General features: G+C 45.3%; 1 protein-coding gene and 1 pseudogene across 1 annotated transcript in view; both read right to left on the bottom strand.

Annotated features, from left to right (window-relative positions):
- Positions 1–26,218, bottom strand: part of LOC141171908 (gastrula zinc finger protein XlCGF66.1-like) — a 28,120-nt gene extending 1,902 nt beyond the window's left edge. Inside the window, exons 1-5 of the mRNA XM_073655557.1 lie at positions 26,160–26,218; positions 18,911–19,060; positions 18,602–18,781; positions 18,395–18,518; positions 18,214–18,311 (exon numbers count right to left, since the gene is read on the bottom strand). Coding sequence (XP_073511658.1) covers positions 18,214–18,311; positions 18,395–18,518; positions 18,602–18,781; positions 18,911–18,988 — 480 coding nt within the window. The 5' untranslated portion in view covers positions 18,989–19,060; positions 26,160–26,218. The remainder of the gene's footprint in view (positions 1–18,213; positions 18,312–18,394; positions 18,519–18,601; positions 18,782–18,910; positions 19,061–26,159) is intronic.
- Positions 1–26,681, bottom strand: part of LOC141171909 (uncharacterized) — a 79,551-nt pseudogene that overhangs the window by 12,802 nt on the left and 40,068 nt on the right.

Consider the following 26,681-nt stretch of genomic DNA (forward strand, 5'->3'; position numbering starts at 1 on the left):
ACCTGCCAGTTACCCGCCTCGTCTGTCTGCCCACTCACCTGGGAGCACCTGCCTGTTTCCTGCCAGCCTGCCTGGAGACCCTGCCATCACTTGCTGTGACCACCTTCCTGGTAAACCTAAAGACTGCTACTTGCCCTGCTTTCTCGAACTGTGACCACCTGTCTGCTACCAGTGACTTCCGCCTGCTTGCCGTGTCTATCCGCCATACTGGTCAGTCCCAGCCATCTGACCCATGGGAGCCACCTGCTCTCTTACAAGGTCGTCCCCAGAGTAGCACCTGGTCCCTCAGCCCGGATCCTCCCTGGTCACGGTGTCGTTAGCTGCCGTACGACCAGGGTCGGTTCGGGTGGATACTTAGTCACGCCCCTCTGGGTCCCTCATTGCACCTCGGCACAGAGGTTCCACCACCCGGACCCGTAACATAAGATACTGGTTTCCTGTGAATTCCCTGAGAAGGTTTTACGTTGGACCAAGGGAAGTGTGTTTATTACTGATAGTCTAATTTCGGTTTCCTGTTCAGTTGTATGTAACAATTGTATTTCCTTTTTGTCTAGCTAATAAATGTGGTGAGTCTTTGTTGCCACACCAGAAGACTCTGCCTGCTGACAGTGCATGTCGCATGTATTCTGTCTCTCTCCCTTCATCGATGAAGTATCTTAATTTGAATCTCACTGGCAATGTGAAGACCCTTTGCTGTCTATTCCAAAGTTCTCCTTAAAACAAAGAGAGTCTCCATAACAGTACATGGTGCCAAAACCCGGGAGTGTCATAACCGGACCTCCACTGGACCCGTCAACAAGGATCTCTCTGGGAATTACTGAATATCATCCGCGGTATGTAATCCCTTGTATTACTAATAATTCAGGGCTACCTAGAGGGCTCCAGGACAGGTAATTGGTGGTCCTAACAAGACAATCATTTTTTTGAACCCTTGCCAGTGATTGAATTTGTTGTCTTATATGTTTCAATGTGGTTTTTAGATGTATAATTGACGATTGAATGACGGTTGAATGATAATTGAATGAAGTGACGAGTAACCAACCTTGCCCAGCGTGTCGGGATTAGGCACCTCCGCAGTTCTTCTGTATATTTCAGGAGTCGGAGGATTCTTCTATGTTGTTTGTTTTGTCTATGTCATAAATGTCTGGTATGATATTGTAAACTATGAGGATCATTGAAAGTGGGACTGAATGATTTTTGATTGACCAATAAGGGACTACGGTCTCTGCTTGATAAGGGATCCCGTTAGGTGTGTTCCTTCACATGTGGTGGAGAGGAAAATTGGTCCGTAAGAGGATCAGGGAAGTGTGATTGCCTATAACAGAGGAATCATTCACGGTAAGGTAGTACTCTGAGGGTATTGAATTCCCCTGTAAATTGATAAGGGCACCCTCAAGAAAGGGGTAACTGAATGCAGTTTTTAGCCCAAATACAGCAGGGGGATTAATATCAGCGATTGTGCAGTGTGCATTGAATGATTGACGTATTGTTAAGTCGTTTTTGATGAATCAGAATCGTTGTCCTCAGTGTCTGTGTTCTGTTATTTTGTAAGCTCAAGAGAGGGAAAATCATAGTAGCTGAAGCTCTTGCTTAGCCTGTATACCCAGACTGGGAAACATATAGTATAAAAAGTAACACTTATTGTAGACATAATTGTCACGCAGTGCTTTTACAAGGTGTAGAAGGAAAACCTTTGAACTGGGAAATATTATATGATCATGCAGAAATAATTGCAATAGTAGGTGGAGCAGTAGACTTGGTATTGTTATTTGTTTGGTTGGGTGTAAGAATCTCCCTAGCTCACAGGGCTGGAAAATCGGTGTTAGTACTTCCTTAAAGATCTGTCTTCCGAGGCTTAGAGGAGACTGGGACAGGATCAGATCCGTCTTTCGAGGATCAGAGGAGACTGAGACGGGATCAAATTTAGAGTCTGAGAGGCTCTAGGTGTGCTGAAGAGAGTTCTGCGGTAACTCTGGCACAGTGGTTGCAGTTATGGGGACTGGCAAGAGTAAGGAATTGACTAACCTAAAGGGCGAGGCCCCAGTTCCAGCATGTGAGATAGTGGTGAGACTGAAAAGGAAAGAAGGAGTAGAGGGATGTGAAATAATATTGAGGAAATCTGGTATGGGAAAGTGGGGAAATCTGGAAGAGAAGGAATGGGAGAAATATATCTGCAATTGGGAAGGATTGTTGAAAGATAAAAACAAACTAGAGAAGGCTAGGATGTGGTTAGAAGTAGCAAAACATCTCTCAATGAGTGAACATAAATCAGAGGAAACCAGGCATGGAACTGTCTATGTAATCTCAGGTAGTCAGGTAGTATCTGTACCTGATGTAAATTCTGCACCCCATTCAGCACCCCCGCCTTATGCTGGGTCAATGGGATGGACTTGCAGACATTGGGGTCATCAGAATCCCCCTGGGGTTAATTGTTGCAGGTCCTGTGGGTCTTCACACCCAGGGACAACATCCAGGGTGCCTCTGTTCCCTATGAGGACCACTAGTCATGTACAGTTTCAACCTCCTAGGGTGGTTGACAATGTTCAGGTTCGAGATCCCCCCCAAGTATGGCCAATAGAAACATATCGGCCTTGGTCCCCCAGTGAACTTATTGCCCTCGCTACACAGCTTCCAGATCCCCGAAAAAAAAACCTTAACATTTAGAATGCGCCTCCAGGGTGTTCAGGAGGCATATCAGGCCACATGGGATGATCTAGTTTCTGTCATTCTGCAGAAAGGCAGTGACCCCTGAATTATGACAAGTTTTTTACTTTGTACTGCCATGAACAGGCTGGACATGCGTCTGGTGTCCTTACCCAAGAACATGGTGGTAGGCAGCGCCCTCTAGGGTATTACTCTGTAACCCTAGATCCAGTCATTATGGGTTCTCCTACTTGTGTTAGAACTGTGGCAGCTGCTTCAGAACTTGTTAAAAAGACAGAGGACATAGTGTTAGGGAGCACCCTCACACTTCAAGTTCCTCATGCTGTATCTGAAATACTTCAACAGGCTCAGACCCGTCACCTCTCAGCATCAAGGTTGACAAAATATGAAGTCTCACTCCTTACACCTCCCCATATAACTATCAAACGCTGTAATGTTCTAAATCCAGCTACACTACTTCCAGTGGATTTAGAAAAGGGAGGAAAGTATCAGGATGGGGAAGAGGGAGAGACCATGAGCCAAGACCTGCCCCTGTTTTTCAAATTAGCAGATGAGGAAGCTCAGTTTGATATGGCACATGAACATGATTGTCAGGCATTGATGGAAGCTGAAATAAAGGGCTTGGCAAATATTACTGATGTACCACTCCCTAACCCCTCTGCTGAGTATTTTGTAGATGATTCCAGAGCTTGGGACAGTGATCAAGGATGATTCATCACCGGGTATGCAGTAGTCCACAATGGTAAGGCAGTGATACAAGAACCACTCCCCTCCAGCTGCTCGGCGCAAGAGGCAGAGCTTAAAGCACTCGCTGCAGCATGTAATCTGGGAAAAGGTAAAGAAATGAATGTATTTTCTGACTCGCAATATGCTTATGGTGTTGCACATGACTTTGGCGCCATTTGGCGAAGCCGTAATTTCTTGACCTCTGCTGGCAAACCTATAAGGAATGCGCAAGCGGTAGAGCAGCTACTCACAGCACTCACCCTTCCCTGAAGGGCAGCCATAGTCTAAGTGTCAGCACACACTCGGGAACAAACTCCCCTTTCAGTAGGGAATGCCTTGGCCGACCAAGCGGCTAAGGAAGCAGCACGATTACCTCTGACAGAGATACTGGCTATAGCAAGTGCGGGAACCCCAGGAGACTCAGAGTCAGGGAGTACATGAAGCCCCCTTTCAAATAAGGAGACATCCCCTGCATCCGTCCCAGTGGCCGTGGACCTCGAACTACTGAAAGTCTTCCAGACCCAGGCTCTCTCCCACGAGCATAATGCATGGGTCAAAGTGGGCGCCGTACAGTCAGTGTCAGGGGTATGGCAGATAAACGTATTTGCCTTCCACACTGCCTGTTCCCCATGATGGTTGCCCTTGCACATTCTCCGGTGCATAACTGAAAGGGTGTTATGTGTGCAGTGGTGCTACAAAACTGGTGTGCCCCAGGGTTCCCGAATACGGCTGCAAAGTATGTTCAAGAATGTCTAGTTTGTGTAAAACATAACCCTGATAGGCCTATTCGAGTTCCACGAAAATGCACACCTAAACCAGATTACCCATTTCAGAGACTGCAGGTGGACTACATACAGATACCTAAGGTGGGTAATTATGAATACACACTGGTATGCATTAACCTTTTCTCTGGGTGGCCAGAAGCTTGGGCGGTGACTAAAGAAAACACAAAAACTACTGCTAAAAAATTGATCAGTGAGGTGGTTTGTAGATATGGGGTGCCCGAAACTATAGAAAGTGACAGAGGAACCCACTTTACTGGGGAACTAATGAAACAAATCATGGTCACTCTTGGGATAGAACAGGCTTTCCATGTTCCCTATCATCCACAAAGTAGTGGGAAAGTGGAACGCCTCAATGGTACCTTGAAACTAAAAATCCAAAAGTGGATTTGTGGAAGAAACACACTTGTCCGGGGTAGATTGTTTGCCCATAGCATTGTATTCAGTGAGGACCGCCCCAAGGGGGAAGGAGAACCTGTCCCCATATGAAATACTGTTTGGTAGTGTCCTTAAGACAGGGTTGTATTTCCCACAGCAGCAGCAGCAGGCCTTCTGTGGTTCTCTCACTGAATATGTTCTGGAGTTGCAAAAAACATTTGACTGTTACTCATAATCGTGTTCTTTCCTCTATCCCAGACCCAAATTGCCTCAGCGGCACTCACACTTTGGTACCAGGAGACTGAGTAGTAAAGAGACTTATGAGGAGACCACTGGAGCCCAGATACAGTGAACCATTCCAAGTGCTGTTAACCACTGCCACTTCGGTCAAGCTTCAAGGCAAGGACACTTGGATCCACGCCAGCCATTGTAAAAAGATTTTGAACCACAGCAGCAGCAAAGATGATGAACCTGTTAGTTTGGACTATGGTGATAGCAACCGTACTCCTTGCCCTAACTCTCCATGAAGTACTTAAAGAGAATTGGGATAACAAACTGATTAAGCACCATCTTGTTATCTAAATGGATTGCTAGTTTGTTCAACAACACTGTTGTTGGAGCACCAGAGAGTTTATATATATACTAGATGGTGGCCCGATTCTAATGCATCGGGTATTCTAGAATATGTATGCGGCCGACAGGGCGCAATCAGCAGAGCGGTGTTTAAATTTGGCGCCAAAATCGCTGATTGGTCAAGGCCGGCAACCGTGACCAATCACCAAAGAGGTGTTAAAATTTGGCGGCTATATCGCAGATTGGTCATGGCCGGCGGTCGCAACTAATCAGCAGAGCGGGGTTTAAATTTGGCGCCAATAATGCTGATTGGTCGCGACCGCCGGCCGCAACCAATCAGCAGAGCGTTATTTAAATTTGGCGCCAATAATGGTGATTGGTCACGGCCGCGACCAATCAGCAGAGCAGTGTTTAAATTTGGCGCCAATAATGCTGATTATTTGCGACCGGTAACCGCAACCAATCAGCAGAGCGTTGTTTACATTTGGCGCCATTCTCGCTGATTGGTCGCGGTCGGCTGGCGGCCGCAACCAATCAGCAGAGCGTTGTTTAAATTTGGCGCCAATCTCGCTGATTGGTCGCGGCTGGCGTTTGCGACCAATCAGCAGAGCGTTGTTTAAATTTGGCGCCAATCTCGCTGATAGGTCGCGGCTGGCGTCTGCGACCAATCAGCGAGATTGGCGCCAAATTTAAACAACGCTCTGCTGATTGGTCGCAAACGCCAGCCGCGACCAATCAGCGAGATTGGCGCCAAATTTAAACAACGCTCTGCTGATTGGTCGCCGACGCCAGCCGCGACCATTCAGCGAGATTGGCGCCAAATTTAAACAACGCTCTGCTGATTGGTTGCGGCCGCCAGCCGACCGCGACCAATCAGCGAGAATGGCGCCAAATGTAAACAACGCTCTGCTGATTGGTCGCGGTTACCGGTCGCAAATAATCAGCATTATTGGCGCCAAATTTAAACACTGCTCTGCTGATTGGTCGCGGCCGTGACCAATCACCATTATTGGCGCCAAATTTAAACCCCGCTCTGCTGATTAGTTGCGACCGCCGGCCATGACCAATCTGCGATATAGCCGCCAAATGGCGTCTGCGACCAATCACCAGAGCGTTGTTTAAATTTTGCGCCAAAATCGCTGATTGGTCGTCCGCGCCCAATCAGCACAGCAGTGTTTAAATGTGTCGGCAAGATCGCTGATTGGTCGCGGGCAGCGTCCGCGACCAATCAGCACAGCAGAGTTTAAATGTGGCGCCAAAATCGCTGATTGGTCGCGGGCAGCGTCCGCGACCAATCAGCACAGCAGTGTTTAAATGTGGCGCCAAGATCGGTGATTGTTCACGGCCGCTATTTAAATGTGGCGCCAAATCGGTGATTGGGGCGGCTACTTCCGCTGCGAGAAGCCGGGAGATGAGCGACTGCTTGCAGCAGAAGTATCCCGACCCGCAGGGCCGCTCCCCGATCCTCCCTTCCGCATGGAGGCCAGCGGTCGAGGTCCTTCAGCTGCTACCGGCCGGGAGATGAGCGCCTCACGCCGGTCATCTCCCGGCTGCATCTCCGTCCCGCAGATGAGCCGCTAACGGCCGCCATCTTTTTTCAGAAATCCCGCGGCGCTGATTGGCCGCTGCCGGACCAATTAGCGACGCGGGATTTCCAGGACAGACAGACGGGATAAGACGATTATATATATACAGTGGTGGCCAAAAGTATTGCCACCCCTGCAATTCTGTCAGATAATACTCAGTTTCTTCCTGAAAATGATTGCAATCACAAATTCTTTGGCATTGTTATCTTCATTTAATTTGTCTTCAATGAAAAAACACAAAAAGAATTGTCCTAAAGCCAAATTGGATATAATTCCACACCAAACCTAAAAAAGGGGGTGGACAAAAGTATTGGCACTGTTTGAAAAATCATGTGATGCTTCCCTAATTCATGTAATTAACAGAACCTGTAACTTACCTGTGGCACCTAACAGGTGTTGGCAATAACTAAATCACACTTGCAGCCAGCTAACATGGATTAAAGTTGACTCAACCTCTGTCCTGTGTCCTTGTGTGTACCACATTGAGCATGGAGAAAAGAAAGAAGACCAAAGAACAGTCTGAGGACTTGAGAAACCAAATTGTGAGGAAGCATCAGCAATCTCAAGGCTACAAGTCCATCTCCAAAGACCTGAATGTTCCTGTGTCTTCCGTGCGCAGTGTCATCAAGAAGTTTAAAGCCCATGGCACTGTGGCTAACCTCCCTAGATGTGGATGGAAAAGAAAAATTGACAAGAGATTTCAACGCAAAATTGTGCGAATGGTGGATAAAGAACCTCGACTAATATCCAAACAAGTTCAAGCTGCCCTGCAGTCCGAGGGTACAACAGTGTCAACCCGTAATATCCGTCGGCGTCTGAATGAAAAGGGACTGGATGGTAGGATACCCAGGAAGACCCCACTTCTTACCCCGAGACATAAAAAAGCCAGGCTGGAATTTGCCAAAACTTACCTGAGAAAGCCTAAAACGTTTTGGAAAAATGTTCTCTGGTCAGATGAGACAAAAGTCGAGCTTTTTGGGAAAACGCATCAACATAGAGTGTACAGGAAAAAAAAGAGGCATTCAAAAAAAAGAACACGGTCCCTACAGTCAAACATGGTGGAGGTTCCCTGATGTTTTGGGGCTGCTTTGCTGCCTCTGGCACTGGACTGCTTGACCATGTGCATGGCATTATGAAGTCTGAAGACTACCAACAAATTTTGCAGCATAATGTCGGGCCCAGTGTGAGAAAGCTGGGTCTCCCTCAAAGGTCATGGGTCTTCCAGCAGAACTATGACCCAAAACACACCTCCAAAAGCACTATAAAATGGTTTTAGAGAAAGCACTGAAGACTTCCAAGGTGGCCAGCAATGAGTCCAGACCTAAATTCCATAGAACACCTGTGGAGAGATCTCAAAATGGCAGTTTGGAGAAGGCACCCTTCAAATATCAGGGACCTGGAGCAGTTTGCCAAAGAAGAATGGTCTACAATTCTAGCAGAGCATTGTAAGAAACTCATTGATGGTTATCGGAAGCGGTTGTTCGCAGTTATTTTGTCTAAAGGTTGTGCAACCAAGTATTAGGCTGAGGGTGCCAATACTGTTGTCTGGCCCATTTTTGGAGTTTTGTGTGAAATGATCAATGATTTGATTTTTGCTTCATTCTCTTTTGTGTTTTTTCATTGAAGACAAATTAAATGAAGATAATAATACCCAAGAATTTGTGATTGCAATCATTTTCAGGAAGAAACTGAGTATTATCTGACAGAATTGTAGGGGTGCCAATACTTTTGGCCACCACTGTAGATGTGGACATCAGGCTTACAAGTGGTTACCCAACAATTTCACAGGAGTTTGCACACTGGCCTTTCTGACACCTTCTACTTTTATAGTACCACACACAAGAGTAGATATTAAAGCAATCCCGCAACACACACTGTACAGATGAGGTGCAGACGACAAGCCCAGACCAAATGGTAAACCACATCTTGTAGAAATGGGGGTAGCTAACAATTTGTTTAGTGTCTTATTCATTTACCCATTCATAATGCAAATGTCGGATAAGTTGGTAGAGGCGACTGATTATCTAGATCAGGGGTCCTCAAACTTTTTAAATACGGGGCCAGTTCACTATCCCTCAGACCATTGGAGGGCCGGAATATAGTTTTTTTAAAAAAACTATGAACAAATTCCTATGCACACTGCACATATCTTATTTTGACGTAAAAAAACAATACAGGAACAAATACAATATTTAAAATGAAGAACAAGTAAAGTTAGATAAACCGGTATTTCAATAGGCAGGTAAATGTCCCCAATAGGCAGGTAAATATCCCCAATAGGCAGCATAGGTCCCCAATAGGCAGGTAAATGTCCCCAATAGGCAGGTAAATATCCCCAATAGGCAGGTAAATGTCCCCAATAGGCAGCATAGGTCCTCAATGGGGAGGTAAATGTCCCCAATAGGCAGCATAGGTCCTCAGTGGGTAGGTAAATGTCCCCAATAGGCAGCATAGGTCCTCAATAGGCAGGCTATTTCCCCCTTATAATGCCCCATGCAGGCTGTTCCCCCCCTTATAATGCCCCATGCAGGATGTCACTCCCCATATAATGCCCCATGCAGGATGTCCCTTTCTCCCACCATATAATGCCCCATGCAAGATATCACTCCCCTGTCTTTATAATGCCCCATGCAGGATGTCACCCCCCCCCCCCCATATAATGCCCCATGCAGGATGTCACTCCCCTGTCGTTATAATGCCCCATTCAGGATGTCACCCCCCCATATAATGCGCCACGCAGGATATCACTCCCCTGTCGTTATAATGCCCCTTTCAGGCTGTCACCCCCCCATATAACACCCCATGCAGCATGTCACTCCCCCATATAATGCCCCATGCAGGATGTCACCCCCCCATATAATGCCCATGCAGCATGTCACCCCCCCATATAATGCCCCATGCAGAATGTCACCCCTAATATTATGTCCCATGCCTCCATACATTAAAAAAAAAAAATGCAATACTCACCTCCCTCCTCCTCACCTGCTGCAGCTGCTCAATTCAGGACTCCAGCGTCGCCAGCCTCATCCCGCTCTGCGCTCCCTGTGATGGCTCAGGGGAGGGCGCGGTGTAAAGACGTCACCGCACCCTCTGACCTGACACGTCACAGGGAGCGCGCACCAGGAAGACAGCGGATCTGCGGAGGCACGGGAGAGGTAATTATCCGGCTGCCGGGGCCCTGAGCAAGCGGGGGGAAGGGCGGGCGCTGGCACCGCTCTCCTCTGCCCACAGCTCGGCGGGCCGGATAAAAATCCTCCGCGGGCCGCGTGTGGCCCACGGGCCGTAGTTTGAGGACCCCTGATCTAGATGACCAGATCTTCCAGATTCTTGACGTTCTCAATACATCTAATATTGTACAGAAACAACTGATTGCAGTTACTAACCAACACACCATAGTGCTAGATTACTTGACTGCTAGAGAGGACGGGATGTGTTAGATAATAGGTCCTACCTGTTGCCACTACATAGAACCTGCTGGAAATTTCCAGGTAAAGACTAAGATAGAGATCGTTAGAGAAATGAGGGATGCGTGGCTCCAAGAACATCATGTCAACAAAGATTCTTGGTGGAGCGACACTTTCTCATTTCTTAATCCTGTCAATTGGTTCAAGGGTATAGGTGGATGGCTAATGGGTATCCTACAAGGTATTCTCCAAATAGGAATTTTGATATTACTAGTGTATATAGTTGCCAGGATTAGTATATTTGCTATTAAGAGACTATGCAAGAAAACACGTAAGCATCAAAGGCCTGCGAAATATAATACCACTTCTCCTATAAACATATATGATGAGATTTACAAGCAAGATATTTGTCGGTGAACGGGATTCGTCCCCTCCAGGCTTTTCTAGCATAGGGAAGTAGCTGATGAATAAATTGTTTTGTAAAATAATAAAAAGGGAGGAGTTGTTATGGTTAATTTTTATATCTAGATTCATTATTAATTTAGAAAAACAATTATATTTTTGCTATGTCTGAAGTCTGCTTAAGTGTTTAAGACTTACATTGTGGAATGTCTGACTAAGATACTGGTTTCCTGTGAATTCCCTGAGAAGGTTTTACGTTGGGCCAAGGGAAGTGTGTTTATTACTGATAGTCTAATTTCGTTTTCCTATTCAGTTGTATGTAACAATTTTATTTCCCTTTTGTCTAGCTAATAAATGTGCTGAGTCTTTGTTGCCACACCAGAAGACTCTACCTGCTGACAATGCATGTCGCATGTATTCTCTCTCCCTTCATAGATGAAGTATCTTAAGGCTGTGTGCCCACGATGCGTTTTTTAAGCATTTCCGCAGCGGCAAAAATGCTGCAGAAACGCTTAAAAAACGCATGGTAGAAGGCCTGCCATGTTCTCCAATGATAATCCGCATGTGCTGTGCACATGCTGCGGAAATTTCCGCTGCGGATTATCATTACGGAAAAAAACGCAGGACTACCAATTATTTTGCGGAAGCGCTGCATTTTCGCCGCCATTGACTTGTATTAGAACGCATGTATTCTGGTTCACTAGATAAGCACATGTGGAATACATGCGTTCAATATGCGGATGGTACCCAGGTCTAGAAGAGAAGAGACTCTCCTCCGGACCCGGGTACCATAGAAACTGTAAAAAAAAAAAAAAAGAATAAAATAAAAAATAAATATATACTTACCTTCTGGCGGCCCGCGGTGCACTCCTCCTCCCTTGGCGGCAGATCGCGATGGACTAGAGGACCTGCGCTGACGTCATAGTCATGTGACGGGTCACGTGACGCTGACGTCGGCAGGTCCTTCAGTGTACCGCGATCTGCCGGCAGCCGGGACGGTGAAGCAAGACTCCGGGGGCCATCGGAAGGTAAGTATATATCTATTTTTTTATTTTTAACCATTCTTTGGGGTCACAGTATATAAATTCATGCCTTTTGCATGGATTTATACAGTGTGACCAAATTGACAAGCACTTTCCATGTGATGCTAAAATCGTTTGGAAAGCGCTCATCAACCCGCATGCGGAAATACATGTGAAGAACGCTTCACATCCGCATGTGCCGGGCAGGAAAACGCATGTACAATCCGCATGTACAATCCGCATGCGTTTTTTCTGCCAGGGGAGATGCAGAAACGCTCAGGAAAAATCCGGAGCATTTCTGCATCGTGGGCACATTGCCAATAAGATTCAAATTAGGCTATGTGAAGACCCTTTGCTTTCTATTCCAAAGTTCTCCTTAAAACAAAGAGGGTCTCCAGAACAGAGGATACCAGAGATATTTTGGAGTCGGAAGCAAGTGAAAAGGGCTTGGATCTGACGTTTAAAGGACAAATCAGAGTGAGCAGCCATTGACTTTGATGGATGTGTTAGTTGGGGGGGGGGGTGAATGACATGGTGGAAAGATGATGAATTCGGTTTTATCTATGTTAAAATTTGCAAATCTAGCAGAGAAGAAAGATGAAATAGTGGACACACATTGTGGGAATCTGGTTAGTGAGGTGATATCAGTTCCAGAGAGGTCGATCTGTGTGTCATCAGCATAGAGGCGATACTGAAAACTGTGAGACTCTACGAGCTGTCCCAGGTCGAAGGTGTAGATGGAGAAGAGCAGGGGTCCTAGAACTGAATCTTGGGGGACACCGACACATAGGTTGCGAGATGAGGAGGTGGTGTGTGAGTAGGAGACACTGAATGTCCAGTCAGTTAGGTATGAAAAGATCCAAGATAGGGCCAAGTCGGTGATGCCAAGAAAACTGTACACTTTGTAGATGAGGGCCAGAAAGAACATGTGCTCTAGTAGATGACAAGCGCTGCATCAAATGGCTTCTGCTCCTCTTTCTCCACCTTAACATCACATACAGTACAATCCTCAGAGGTGGCACCCCAATTACCCTTGTTTTCCCCATCGTCACAACTTTCCAACTGCCCAACTGACTGTGGGGAACCACAGATGGGCGAGTCTGCACAGCTGTTCACACATTCTATTACGAGGCATGAGATGTCTGATACAAAGCTTCACAGACCTAAGAGGTGGAAAGCATGTGTAGCAACGCCCAAATTTTATTTCAGTTGATCCGGGGCCGGAAGAAGTATGGTCCATGCAGAATCCAAACCCTCGTCACCAGACGTTAACCCCTGGAGGTGGGCATGGATGGGTTGGAGAACGAAACAAATACACACCAGAACATGGAGAACTAAACTAATACAACAGGGGTTGGAAAACTAAACTACTAAACAGCTCGAGTTGGAAAACTAAACTACTACACACCAGGGGATGGAGCACTAAACCACTATTATTATTATTATTTATTTATATAGTACCATTGATTCCATGGTGCTGTACATAAGGAGGGGTTACATACCAAATACAGATACCACTTACAGTAAACAAACTAACAATGATAGATTGGTAAGGAGGGAAGAGGACCCTGCCCTTGCGGGCTTACATTCTACAGGACCACTAGACACCAAGGTGTCACTAGACAGCAAGGTGTGGAATCCCCAAGGCCTGGGGGACAAAACTGTGTATCTAATACTTCCTCCAGCGCTCCTGTCTCCTCCACCTGTGCCCTCAACTTCTGCCTTAATGAGACACACGTTCCAACAGTGCAGACAGAATCCCCCCCCCCACCTCCGTACTCTGTAGCCAGAGCTCACCACAATCAGACAGTGTTAAAATTAATATGCCTTGTAGATCGTAGTCATACAGCAGAAGAGTTGTGGACAGCTCCCCAAGCCGAGTTTGAGCAATGGCTGACTTCACTGAACCTGGAGCAAGGGAAATCAGTGTGCGATAATGGTGAAACTCTACGCCGGGGCAATCTCACACACGTGGCTTGCATGGCTCTCATCCTTAACCTGATAGTACAGCAATTTCTCCGCCACTATTCCAGCCTGGAGGCGCTGCTGCAGAAACCACAGTCTCTGTGTGCTCACTTAAATCTATAAAGATGAGCAGGATCTTTAGTATAAAAACCAGACTACTAGACAAGCTAAAGCCTTCATGATGGTAGAAGCTACCATCTCCTTAGCTTGCTGCTGGTACTTTTCTGTGGGAATGAGCTTGTCTCCAACCAGCCTGGAATATTTCCAGTGAATTATAGCATGCCATGGTATTAGCAGTGCATCCAGTACCAGAACTGAAGCCATCCACAATCTCCTTCTCAGGAGTTTATTTGGTAGACTGAGTGGCTGCCCAAACATTAGTTTCTCACAAAGGAGCTGAAGACACTGAGTGGCAGCAGGTGCAAGTTTCTCCAGCATGACCTGTTTGTTATTGTTAGATATCAGAGGGAGAACAGAATTTGGCTTTGCTAAGGTGCCAGATTTTATCTTAAGTCTTATAGACCCTGCCCTTGTGGGCTTACATTCTACAAAATGGCGGGGAAGGAGACAGTAGGTTGGGGGGTGCAGTAGCTCCGCTGGTGTTGAGGTGGCAGCGAGCTAATGTCAGGTTGTAGGCTGTCTTGAAGTGATGGGTTTTCAGGTTCTGTCTGAAGGATCCGAATGTGGTGGCTAATCGGATGTGTTGAGGCACAGAATTCCAGAGGATGGGGAACATTCGGGAGAAGTCTTGGAGGCGATTGGATGAGGAACAAATAAGTGTGGAGGAGAGAAGGAGGTCTTAGGAGGACCGGAAATTGCGTAAAAGAATACATCGGGAGATTAGTTCAGAGATGTACGGAGGAGAAAGGTTACGGATGGCTTTGTAGGTCAGTGTTAGTAGTTTGAACTGGATACGCTGGGCAATTGGGAGCCAGTGAAGGGATCTTATAGACTGCAATCTGATAGATTGCTGGAGCCAGTCCACAGTAGAAAAGCAGCCATAGAGTGTCCGGGAACCTTCACACAGACTTTTGTTAGCCAGGGCTGCTTCTTGGCAGGGTTGGATAGGCCCACTAGAAAACAGGAGAATCCTCCGGTGGGCCCTGGCTTCTCCTTCAGGAGGGTTCATAGCGCAAACCTTTCAGCTTCTACGGGGCTCTTGAGTGAGGGAGAAAGGTGGGCCCTCAGAATCAAATCCTCTGATGGGCCCAATGTTCTTCAGTCTGACACTGCTTCTCGGTGACAGTCGTATTTCACCACAGCCATATTCTTTAGCTCAGTGAAAGGACTGGCAAAGAGGGAAAGCGTATCTACTCCAGCTGTCATTTCTCCCAGGAAGTCCTCTAATGCAGTTTTTCCATAAGTAATGGCAGCCCGTCCAACATCAGCTCACACTTCTCAGTGGTGCTTAGTCACACACAAAGATCTTTCTTTATGCCTTGAATTTCATGACTACAGAGTTGGGCAATGGCCTGATCTGCAATGTGTTTTGAGAAATAACGTGCATAAGCAAAGCCATGGTTTAGGCTACTGAAGGTCATCATTAAGGGAAACTCATACAGCTTTCCCACAGACTGAAAGGGGGGTATCAAGACTTCCAAGACAGCCAAGACTTCCCTGTCCTCACCAAGAGGACGACAGTCCATGTTCTCCTCCTCATTATTACCCAATCCACGTTGAGATGAGACAAGGCTGGGCTTTGCTCTGCCTGCAATGCCTCCTCTTTAATTGAGAGCAGCGAGCGTTTCAGTAGACAGAGAAGCGGGATGGTGACGCTAATTATGGTGTCATCGGATCTCACCATCTTGGTGGAAACCTCAAAGTTTTGGAGGATGCCACAGATGTCAGACATCCATGCCCACTCATCAGCGGTTATGTGCGGAGGTTGACCTGAATTCCAACGGGCATGTTGAAGCTGGTACTCAACAACTGCCCTCTGCTGCTAACAAATCCTTCCCAATATCTGCAAAGTTGAATTCCAACATGTGGTCACATCGAACACCAGTCAGTGAGCTGCAAGCTGCAAACACTGCTGAAGCACTGCCAGGGTGGCGGAAGCTGTAGCTTTCTGAAATGGGCACACGCGGCGTACTTTCACAAGCAGCTCTGGGTAGGTTTTGAGAAAACACTGAACCACTAAGTTGAGCACATTTAGTGTTCGCTCATCACTAATGTGTACCCCTGTATGGAGAACAATATCAGTAGCAAAGAATTAATTTCAATAGAGTATAATGATTAAAATGGGTACTGACACCTCTTCCACTACAGCCAACCATGCAGATGGAGACCCAACCAGGAGAGGTCACATTTCCCTACATTAGGGCCTGACACCACCGAAATGGCATCAATTTCACTAGAGTAGAAGTAGTATAATGGGAACCAAGACCTCTTCCACTACAGCCAACCCAGCAGCTGGAGACACAATCAGGAGTGTTCACATTTCCAAAAAGTTGTGTTAACTCCTGCAGCAACAGCAATCACAGAAGCCACGCTAAAGATATCACAGACTGCAATAAAGCAAGATCAGTGCAGCACACTAAAAACTACAACATCACCTAGTCTGTACAGTCTGCGATTGGGGTGCAAAAGTCCTTGGAGATTCATGACTTGTTCATCTTGTTGAAATGTAGGCGGTCTACACTTTCATGGGACAGCCGGCTGCGCTTATCTGTCAGGACACCACCAGCAGCGCTGAAGACACATTCTGAGAGAACGCTGGCTGCCAGGCATGATAAAATCTCCAAGGTGTGACAAGCGAGCTCAGGCCACTCATCCATTTTTGAAGACCAAAATGTCAAAAAGTCCAAACCCTCCCTGATGGTATTAATAGTGAGTTCTAGATACTCCTGCACCATCCTCTCCAGTCGTTCACCACATGTCAGACTTGTACTCTGTTGTGCTGGTGCACGAGCTGGTCTAACAAATGTGTGAAAGGACTCTCAAATTGCTTCTGCCAGTTACACTACTGCTGCTGCTAATATTTTGGCGATGACGAATTGACGTGCTGGAGGTTCGAAGTGTAGAGCTGTGATGGACACTGTGTGCTTCACTACTGTCTTGGGAAAAACCTCTCTTAAGGTTGTATAAAAGCGTGATTCGATACTACAGCATTCGTGGGTCCCTTACAGGGCGGGAAGCATCTGGCAAAATTTACTTTTATAACATGGATCTAACAGAGTGGCAACCCAGTAGTCAGCACTATTTTGAATCATAACTATACGGGGATCATGTTGCAGATAGTGCAGCAAGAAGGCACTCATATGTCGGGCTCTTCCATGAGGTCCAAGCCCATGTTGTGTTGGTGGCTGGGTAACTCTGATGCTTGTTTCCTCTGTCCCCTCCCGCCAAACAGAAACAACAGAGAGGGGATGATTATCCTCTTCATCTTCTGACTGTTGCTCGCCCATCACCTCTTCCTCCTCCATTTGTTCCTCGCCTCTTGCACCTTCACTAACAGTTTATCTGGTATCACCAACCCCCCTCAATCGCAGTAATCCACCCTCCCTTGGCACCTGAGATGTCACCTACTGTATCACGTTAGTAACAGAAGAAAGTATTTTTTTTAGTGTGGATGACACCAGTATAACATAGCAGATATGCTCAAATCTATTTCAAACTGAGATATCCCCTGCTGTATAACGTTCGTAACAAAAGAAAAGTATTATTTTACTGTGGATGAAGCCTGTATAACATTGAATATATGCCCCAAGATATTTCGAACTCATATCTAGCTTGCTATATCACGTTAGTCACAGAAATTTTTTTTTTTTACTATTGTTAGCAACAGAAAAAATAGATTTTTTTACTGTGCATACAGCTGAATTTCATCGCCACAAAATAACAAGGTGGGCTACTATAGCTTGCTGTATCACATTAGCAAATTTAAAAAAATAGATTTTTGTACTCTGCACTCAGAAGCTCAGCATATAGCTGAATTTCAACCCCACAAAATGACAAGGTGGGCTAATAGGGCTTGCTGTATCACATTAGCAAGTGAAAAAAAAAATAGATTTTTTAGGGGATACTCATGCATGGCGCACAATAGAAGAGCACAGCAGAGTTCTATGACATGGGCCCTGCTGTCTTTGTCTGGACCTCAGTAATGGCACAAGAAAAAAAAACTCTGCTGGAAGGTCGACTTAAGACACACAGGACACTAGTTATCTAAACTATCTGACTTACAAGCAACTGCCCATATATCTTGCTAAAATCTCTCAGTATGCAGGAGCAGCGTCCAGTAGCAGCATTAGTGACTTGTTATAGAAAATGGCGCTGACACAACATGTCCGCTCTTTATATAGAAAGGACATGTGATTTCAGCAACCAAAGCACAAGCCCTTGTGTCTGGACAGAGTGGATGCTTCCTGCACCTTCATTGGCTAGCCGCAATTTGCGCACAAAGTTAGGAGGGGGATTACAAGCACGGCGCTCCACTCAGCTCTCCCAGCCCCTTCCTTCATCAAACACGCCCCACCGCTCATTATACACCACCACTATTCTAGCCAAAGTGTTAAAAACACTTTAGTTGCAAAGCAATAATTTTACCGCACATTTTCACCGAATGTTACCGATTTTTGACGATTTTAAGAAAAAATGCTCGTGTTTCCGATCACGAATTCGATTGTGCCATATTGATGCTGAATTTAACATTTGCGATCGGTTTTCGAACATATTCGCTCATCACTACTCATGACACCTTCTTTCCATCTACCTGAAGATCCTGATGATCATTGGGATCTTCTTGTTTACAGTCCTGTGGAAGAAGAGGACGGGGACATCTCTCTGGTGTTGTCTTCTTACTGGATAGAGCTGGAGGAAACACATACAGGGACTGAATTCATTCTTTCCATACAGATAATTATAGGCCGTGTGTATTTAGTCCTGTCTATTACCTGGTGATGTGAGGGGCTGGGGAACCTCCATCATGAAGTCCTTGTACAGATCTTTGTGTTCTTCTAAATACTCCCACTCCTCCATGGAGAAATAGACGGCGACATCCTGACACCTTATAGGAACCTGACACATACAATGATACCGTCATTCCCCCAATCCCTTCATAGCATTACTGTATAATGTCCCAGTATTCCCAGCAGAGTCACCTCTCCAGTCAGCAGCTCAATCATCTTGTTGGTGAGTTCTAGGATTTTCTGGTCATTGATGTCCTCATGTATCAGGGGTTGAGGGGGAGGCACCGTAATTGGGCTTCGGGATCTTCCCCATCCGTCAGACACAGGGTCCTGACAGCGCTCACTAGAGGTCTTCTTCACTACTGTGTAATCCTGGTTATGGAGAGACACATTAATAAATCTCACTACAGACATTTCCAGAGTCCTCACCTCTCCAGTTCTGTCCATCTGTTATTCCTATAGATAAGAATGATGTAATGTGATGTCATCAGAATCTCTCACCTCTCCAGTAAGCCGGAAGAGGATCTCTAGGGTGAGGTGTAAGATCCTCTCTGCCATCTTGTCTCTGTCCATATCCATCTTTGATGGGTAAATCAGGAAAATTCTCTTATATAGAAGATCTTCACTGAGAGGATCTGATATTGTAGAGACCTGAATGAAAAGAAGATGAGTTGAGTTGTAACATCATAAAAATCCTGTGTAATAATACAATTACTGGACATACAGGTGCATCTCACTAAATTAGAATATCATCAAAAAGTTAATTTCAGTTCTTCAATATAAAAAATGAAACTCCTATATTATATAGAGTCATTACACACAGAGTGATCTATTTCACGTGTTTATTTCTGTTAATGTTGATGATTATGGCTTACAACCAATGAAAACACAAAAGTCATTATCTCAGTAAATTAGAATACTTTACAACAACAGCTTGAAAAATTATTTTAAAATCCAAAATTATTTTATTAATTTTATATTCACTTGACTACCCGTGGTAGGTGTCCTTACTTGCAGCAGGAAACATCAGGGAGACCCATTAGCGCCACTAAATACCATTTTGACATGTCATATTTCGGTTTTTCTTTTTTAACCCCTTTACCCCCGAGGGTGGTTTGCACGTTAATGACCAGGCCAATTTTAACAATTCTGACCACTGTCACTTTATGAGGTAATTACTCTGGAACGCTTCAACGGATCCCCCTGATTCTGAGAATGTTTTTTCGTGACATATTGTACTTCATGATTGTGGTAACATTTTTTCGATATCACTTGCGTTTATTTGTGAAAAAAATGGAAATTTGGCAAAAATTTTGAAAATTTAGCAATTTTCAAAATTTGAATTTTTATGCCCTTAAATCAGAGAGATATGTCACACAAAATACTTAATAAATAACATTTCCCACATGTCTACTTTACATCAGCACAATTTTGGAACCAAAATTTTTTTTTGTTAGGGAGCTATAAGGGTTAAAAGTTGACCAGCGATTTCTCATTTTTCCAACAAAATTTACAAAACCATTTTTTAGGGACCACATCACATTTGAAGTCACTTTGACAGGTCTTTATGACAGAAAATACCCAAAAGTGACACCATTCTAAAAACTGCACCCCTCAAGGTGCTCAAAACCACATTCAAGAACTTTATTAACCCTTCAGGTGCTTCACAGGAATTTTTGGAATGTGGAAGAAAAAAATGAACATTTAACTTTTTTCACAAAAATGTTACTTTAGACCCAATTTTTTTTATTTTCGCAGGGGTAACAAGAAAAAATGGACCCCAAAATTTGTTGTGCAATTTCTCCTGGGCACGCAGATACCCCATATGTGGGGAAAAAACACTGTTTGGGCGCACGGCATGGCTCGGAAGGGAAGGAGCGCCATTTGACTTTTTGATTGTAAAATTTGTTTGAATAATTAGCGGACACCATGTTGCGTTTGGAGAGCCCCTGTGTGCCTAAACATTGGAGCTCCCCCACAAGTGACCCCATTTTGGAAACTAGACCCCCCAAAGCACCTATCTAGATGCATAGTGAGCACTTGGAACCCCGAGGTGCTTCACAAATTGATTCGTAAAAATGAAAAAGTAAAAAAAAAAAAACACTTTTTCATTTTTACGAATCAATTTGTGAAGCACCTGGGGGTTCGACTTCGGGGGTTAATGTGCCGGGAGCGGTGCGGGAACGCTCCCTGCACATAGTATCGGGTGTCAGCTGTGACAATCAGCTGACAACCGGCGGCGATCGCGCCCGCACAGCCTGTGTGCATGCGTGATCGCGATGACGTACTAATACGGGTCAGGCTCTTAAAGCCCAGGGCACAGACGCGTATTAGTACGTCATGGGCATTAAAGGGGTTAATAAATTTGCAAAAATTTCTACATTTGTTTTTTTCCACTCAAGATGGGGTACAGAGTGTACTTTAATGAGAAAAAAATGAACTTTTTAGAATTTACCAAATGGCTGCAATGAAACAAAGAGTGAAAAATTTAAAGGGGTCTGAATACTTTCCGTACCCGCTGTATGTTCCTATGGCTTTTTGCTGACCGGTTTGTTCTGCCACATTTCGTGTCTATATTAATTGCCTGGTATTCTGTGTTGTACGTCACTTTTTGATGTATAAAAACTTTTACAAATATGTATTAATAAAATGTACGGTATATCTTTTATAATAATTAAGTGTTATACTCATTATTTGGTATTCTAATTAGGGCTGTTAGATTCCCTTTTTCTTTATTTTGGTCTCCATTAATTTGGGAATTGGCCTCATGGACGATGGCACCTACTTATGTGTATGGTTCTTGAAAATTGTATATAATTATGGCCACCACAGCCTGCTACAGAAAATGAGGACCCTCACTCTGTATAATGGCTCCCACCAGTCACCCATTCAGTATGAGAGCCTCCACAGCACTTCACTTAATATGATGCACTCACAATTCCTAATATTTAAAAAAAAAAAAAAAAAAAACACACACTACTCACCCAACCGAGTTCTGATGAGCGCTGCTCCGGTCTGTGCAGTGTGAGTACTGAGGCTCCGTACTACAGGTGGGATGTAGTGACGCCATTGTGCCTGCGGTGTGCGGAGTCTCAGACTCACAGGCGAAGGCTGTAGGGTGGATCGGGGAGCTCTCGACTCCCGGATTCACTATTCTAAATCAATGGTATCACCATCATGGGAATGTGGATATCACTGAAATTGTGATGATGTGAAAGGAGAGGGTGCCCAGTGCTGAGCCGCAGCGAGCCCTCTCATTTCACAGGCACCATAGCGGCCACATGGGCTACTGCTATCGATTATATGCCCCTGCCAATGCTGCTATCTTGTGGTAAATATCTCATAGGTCCTAGGTCCATTAGCATCTGCACCAAGAATGGCGATAAGTATTTATTCATTAGCTGTGGGTTAGTCGGTGGGGTGGATGGTACCATGTTGTGTGTGTGTAGGGGGCAGTACTGTGAGAACATTAGAAGGGGGGAAGATAGCGGTACTGTTGGAACATTATACTGTGTGGGGGGGATGGCGGTACTGTAGGAACATTATACTATGTGTGGGGGGTAGCAATCCTGTGCAAATATAATGATGTGCGTGGGGGGATGGAGGTACTGTGGGAAAATTATACTGTGTGTGGGGGAATGACAATGCTGTAGGAACATTATACTGTGTGTGGGGGAATGACAATACTGTAGGAACATTATACTGTGTGTGGGATGGCAATCCTGTGGAAACATTATGATGTGTGGTGGGATGGAGGTACTGTGGGAATATTATACTGTGTGTGGGAGAATGACAATACTGTGGGAACATTATAATGTATGTGGGTGTGTGACAAATCCTCTCAACTCTCTAACTACAGGTAGCTCTCATTCAAGCCTAGACCTTCCTTACACACCCGTTTTAAGGCCACCCTCCACTTCCAGATCCTCCACCGTATGAAGGTCTTATGTTACCCTAAACTTTTCCTATTTGAGGGGACAGGTTTCTGCCCTTTCTATTCTCATTCATTATACTCTGGCTTTTCACAATCAGGTTAAGACCTTCCTTCAGGAGGAGGCTCATTGCGCCCTCCTTACATTTAACCGGTGGAACCTTGAGGCCTTTTTCTGTCTGCTTTCCAAGAGTCTTCCTTAGAGCTTCTTAAGCAGCTTCTCCTCAAAGTTCCTTCTATAGATGCTGTTGAGAGGGAAAAAAATTAGAAAATAAAACAATGTGACGGGTGCTGTCACGATAAAAACCAAGATGAGAAGGTGTAGAAAAATAATGAACATTTATTTATCACATCCCTAAAATTGTAAAGTGCTGCGGAATATGTTGGCGCTATAAAAATAAAAATTATTATTATTACATGATGGCCTGAGGAAAAAAATTAAATCAATTTTGAAACAAGTTGCTGTCTTTTAATAAGTGTTTGTTATTTTGATACACCCTCTCATCCTTTTCTGCATTGTGACAGTGCCCTCCACTCTTTGTTTTTTTTCTCATTTTTTGCTTCGTAATTCTTTTGATGAGCCACTCTGCCGGATTTAACAGGTGGAGCAGCAGTCTATACGAGTAATACCACTTCACTGCTACTCTCATCAAAGTTGTGCTTGCCCTGCAAAACTCCACCAGGTGACCAGATTCCATCTACTTTTCCTTGTTTCTTATCACCAGGACTTCACTATGGAGTGCTCGTATTTTATCTTCTAGCTTTATAGTAGCTAGCATTTCTGGTGCTCAAAACCATAAGGTGGTCTTGCCACTCATGCCATCGTTTTTTCCAGAAGTGGTCTTGACTTTCTGCATCATAAAGGACATTGTCCCCCCCTCATCTTGTCCATCTACAGTTCATCTATAGGAGCATACTCTTCACCCGTCTTGATTTGACCAGGGCCTCTAGGCCTATCTTTGTTAGTTGAAGCCTTCCAGGATTCTGATATTCTTCTCTTGATCCTTGATGGACTACACAAGGGCCTTTCAGCCTCCAAAACAACCATTACCAAATGGATTAAGTTGGCTATTGTGCAAGCCAGAAAGGCCAAGGACAAATCTCCACCCATTTTGGAAATGGCTTATTCCACAAGGGCAGTCAAACATTACATCTCTGCTGCTCTGGTCTCTAAGGCTGCCATCTGGACCTCTGTTCATAGTCTATAAAATCCACTCTATGGCTTATGTTGATGCCTTCTTATGATGCAAGGTATTGCAGGCTGTTGTCGGTTTGGCAGGTCACATGGTTGGCTGTTGCTTTTCTACCCATTGGGGCTGCTCGGGAACGTCCCACGGTCCTGGGTTCCCTATTGCTATCATTGGTGTGACATTAATGAACAGTAACTGCCAGTTGGATCTGTATCAGGGTGCATTCACACATTGTTTCCCCAACAGATCACAATGTGCAGCAAAGTCCTCATCAATAGACCCGCACCAAATCGTTCAGATCTCTGCTGGCAATTTTTCTGTCTTCAACAGCATCTTTTAAAAACAACAAAAAAATACATGATATTCGCTTATGCAACCAAGGTGTTAGATTCCAGCAGTGTTTCTCTGTGTATTTGAGCCTTCCTTGGCTACTTCGCCTTCCATGTGGCCCAAACAGCCTGAATAGTTGTAGAAATCACATAGGACCAAACATTTTTTACATTTTTTTTTGTAAAGTGACACAAGTTGCTTATCACTGAGGGTATAACTGATTATACTGTTCAATAGGACAGGCTCTGACAGAGGTCACGCTACATATTTTACAGAGGGGTAAGAATACTCCTCTTAGCACCTTTGAAGAGTATTTTTTGCCAAGGAAAAGTACATAATTTGCAGTAATTCAAATCTGTAGTACATGGATGAATACATAATACTAAGATCTCACTATTAATGAGGGGAAACTGTATCTTATAAACAAAGCTTAAAGGAGTTGGCCACTACTTTTTATGATTGCCCCAATCGATTGACCTTGTGCCCATAAGTGTTTTTCTAATTACCTCCTGCTGTCCTTCTTGCCTGTGAGCGGCGCTACCGCCGGCTGCTCACAGGCATCACATGAACCCTCGCTGATGTCACGTCAAGTGAGGTGTGACATCAGTGACGTGGTCTCCGCGGAGGATGCCGGGCTGTGGGCAGGGTTACCCCGCGCGTCACACCCAGCATCCACCGCGTGCTTTCCCAATGAATGAGAAGAGGCTGAGCATCCACACGTTTGGCATTTCTGTAGCGATGAGAGCCCGCTTAATTTACGGGTGCATGTCTCCAGACGCAAGCACTGGGCATAATGTGCAGGCACTACAATGTATGGGCATTGCAACGTACTGGGCACTACAATGGCAGATTTTCACTAAGCAACATCCATTATTGCTTGCTTCTGGAAAACACACATGGAGTCAAAATCGTCACTACACCTGTAGATAAATTCCCATAGGGGTGCAATTTCCAAAATTGGATCACTTAAGGGGGGACTCTGCTCTTTTGGCACTTAAGGGCTCTTTATATGGAGTCCACAAACTTTACTACAAAAAAAAGAGTTAAATATCGCTCCTTCCCTCCCGAGTCTTGCTGTGTACGCAGTACTGTACAGCCACGGATGGGGTATTGTCACATTCATCTGAAATTGTGTGAGAAATTTTGATGCCACTTTTACTCATTTCCCCTTGTAAAAATGTAAAATTGGGGCCAAAACTATTTTTTGTGATAAAATTGTAATTATTTTTTCTTCACTGCCCAGTGGTATAAAATTCTGTGACACTCCTAGATGAACTAATTTAGAGGTGTTGTTTGTAAAATGGGGTCACTTATAGCGGGGGGGGGGGGGGGTTCTGCTGTTCTGGGACCTCAGGGCCTGTGCCAATGTGACTTGGCACCAGCAAACCATAACAGCAAAATCTGCACCGTAATGTGGCGCTCCTTCCCTTCTGCGCCTTGTACTGGGCCTTAAAAGTAGTTTTCCACCACTTATGGGGTATCGGCGTATTCAGGAGAAATTAAATAACAAATTGTACTGTTTGTTTTTTCCTATTATCCCTTTTGAAAATTACAAACTTGGGGTCAAAGTAACATTTTAGTGGAAAAAATGGTAATATTTCATTTACTCAGCTCAATGTTATACAATTCTGTGAATCGCCTGAGGGTTAAAAATACTCACTACTCCCCTAGATGAATTTCTCAAGAGGTGGTTTCCAAAATGGGGTCACTTGTGACGGTATCTGCTGTTTTGCCATGTCAGGGGCTCTTCAAATGTGACATGGTGTCCATAAATTATTATAGCCAAAATGGCGTCCCTTCCCCTCCGAGCTGTGAAGCACAAACAGCAGTTTTCGACCACTTATGGGACATCGGCGAACTCAGGAGAAACTGAAGAACAAATTCGGGCTGAGATTTTCTCCTGTTACCTTTATGAAAAACCAAACTTTGGGGCTAAAGTGACAGTTTTGTGGGAAAAAGTAAATTTTTCATCTTTTCTTTCCACATTGCTTTAATTCCTGTGAAGGGTTAATACACTTCTTGAATGAGGTAATGAGGAGGTGTCAGAATGGAGTCACTTCTGGGTATTTTCTGTCACATTGGCCCCTAAATAATTAACGGCCATTGTGTGAGGACTTCTCTGCGCTTCTGTCCTTCATCCTGCAGTCGTCTGAAGGGATCTAATGTGGACGGGAACCAGCGAAGCCGCATTCTGTCCTCAGCTGTTACCTCACTGTTCACACCACACAGATACCCCCAAAGAGCCTCCGTGCTGAAGGGGTTAATGCCCCCTGCGCCCAGTAATGGGGTCTCCACATACCTCCACCTGCAGAGCCGCCACCACATATATGGCTGTTGTGTGCGCACAGGACCTGTGATGAGGTCACAGGAGGGAGGAGTCAGGGGTCACATGATCAGGGGCCTCAGTGGATGCAGGACTCTGCTGTGCTGGTTGTCATGGTGCTGGATGAGCTGAAGTTTATGTGTGGGGTCAGGAGGGGTTTACAGTGTGGATGTAGCAGAGCCGCGCGTGTACGAGGTGTACGGAGCAGAGCTGCGCGTGTACGAGGTGTACGGAGCGGAGCCGCGCGTGTACGAGGTGTACGGAGCGGAGCCGCGTGTGTACGAGGTGTGCGGAGCGGAGCCGCGAGTGTACGAGGTGTACGGAGCGGAGCCGCGCGTGTACGAGGTGTATGGAGCGGAGCCGCGCGTGTACGAGGTGAACGGAGCGGAGCCGCGCGTGTACGAGGTGTACGGAGCGGAGCCGCGCGTGTACGAGGTGAACGGAGCCGCGCGTGTACGAGGTGTACGGAGCGGAGCCGCGCGTGTACGAGGTGCACGG

Source organism: Phyllobates terribilis, unplaced genomic scaffold (genome assembly GCF_046119375.1).
Source record: "Phyllobates terribilis strain yellow unplaced genomic scaffold, ASM4611937v1 Scaffold_12__6_contigs__length_324123572, whole genome shotgun sequence".
In the NCBI taxonomy this organism is placed as follows: Eukaryota; Metazoa; Chordata; class Amphibia; order Anura; family Dendrobatidae; genus Phyllobates; species Phyllobates terribilis.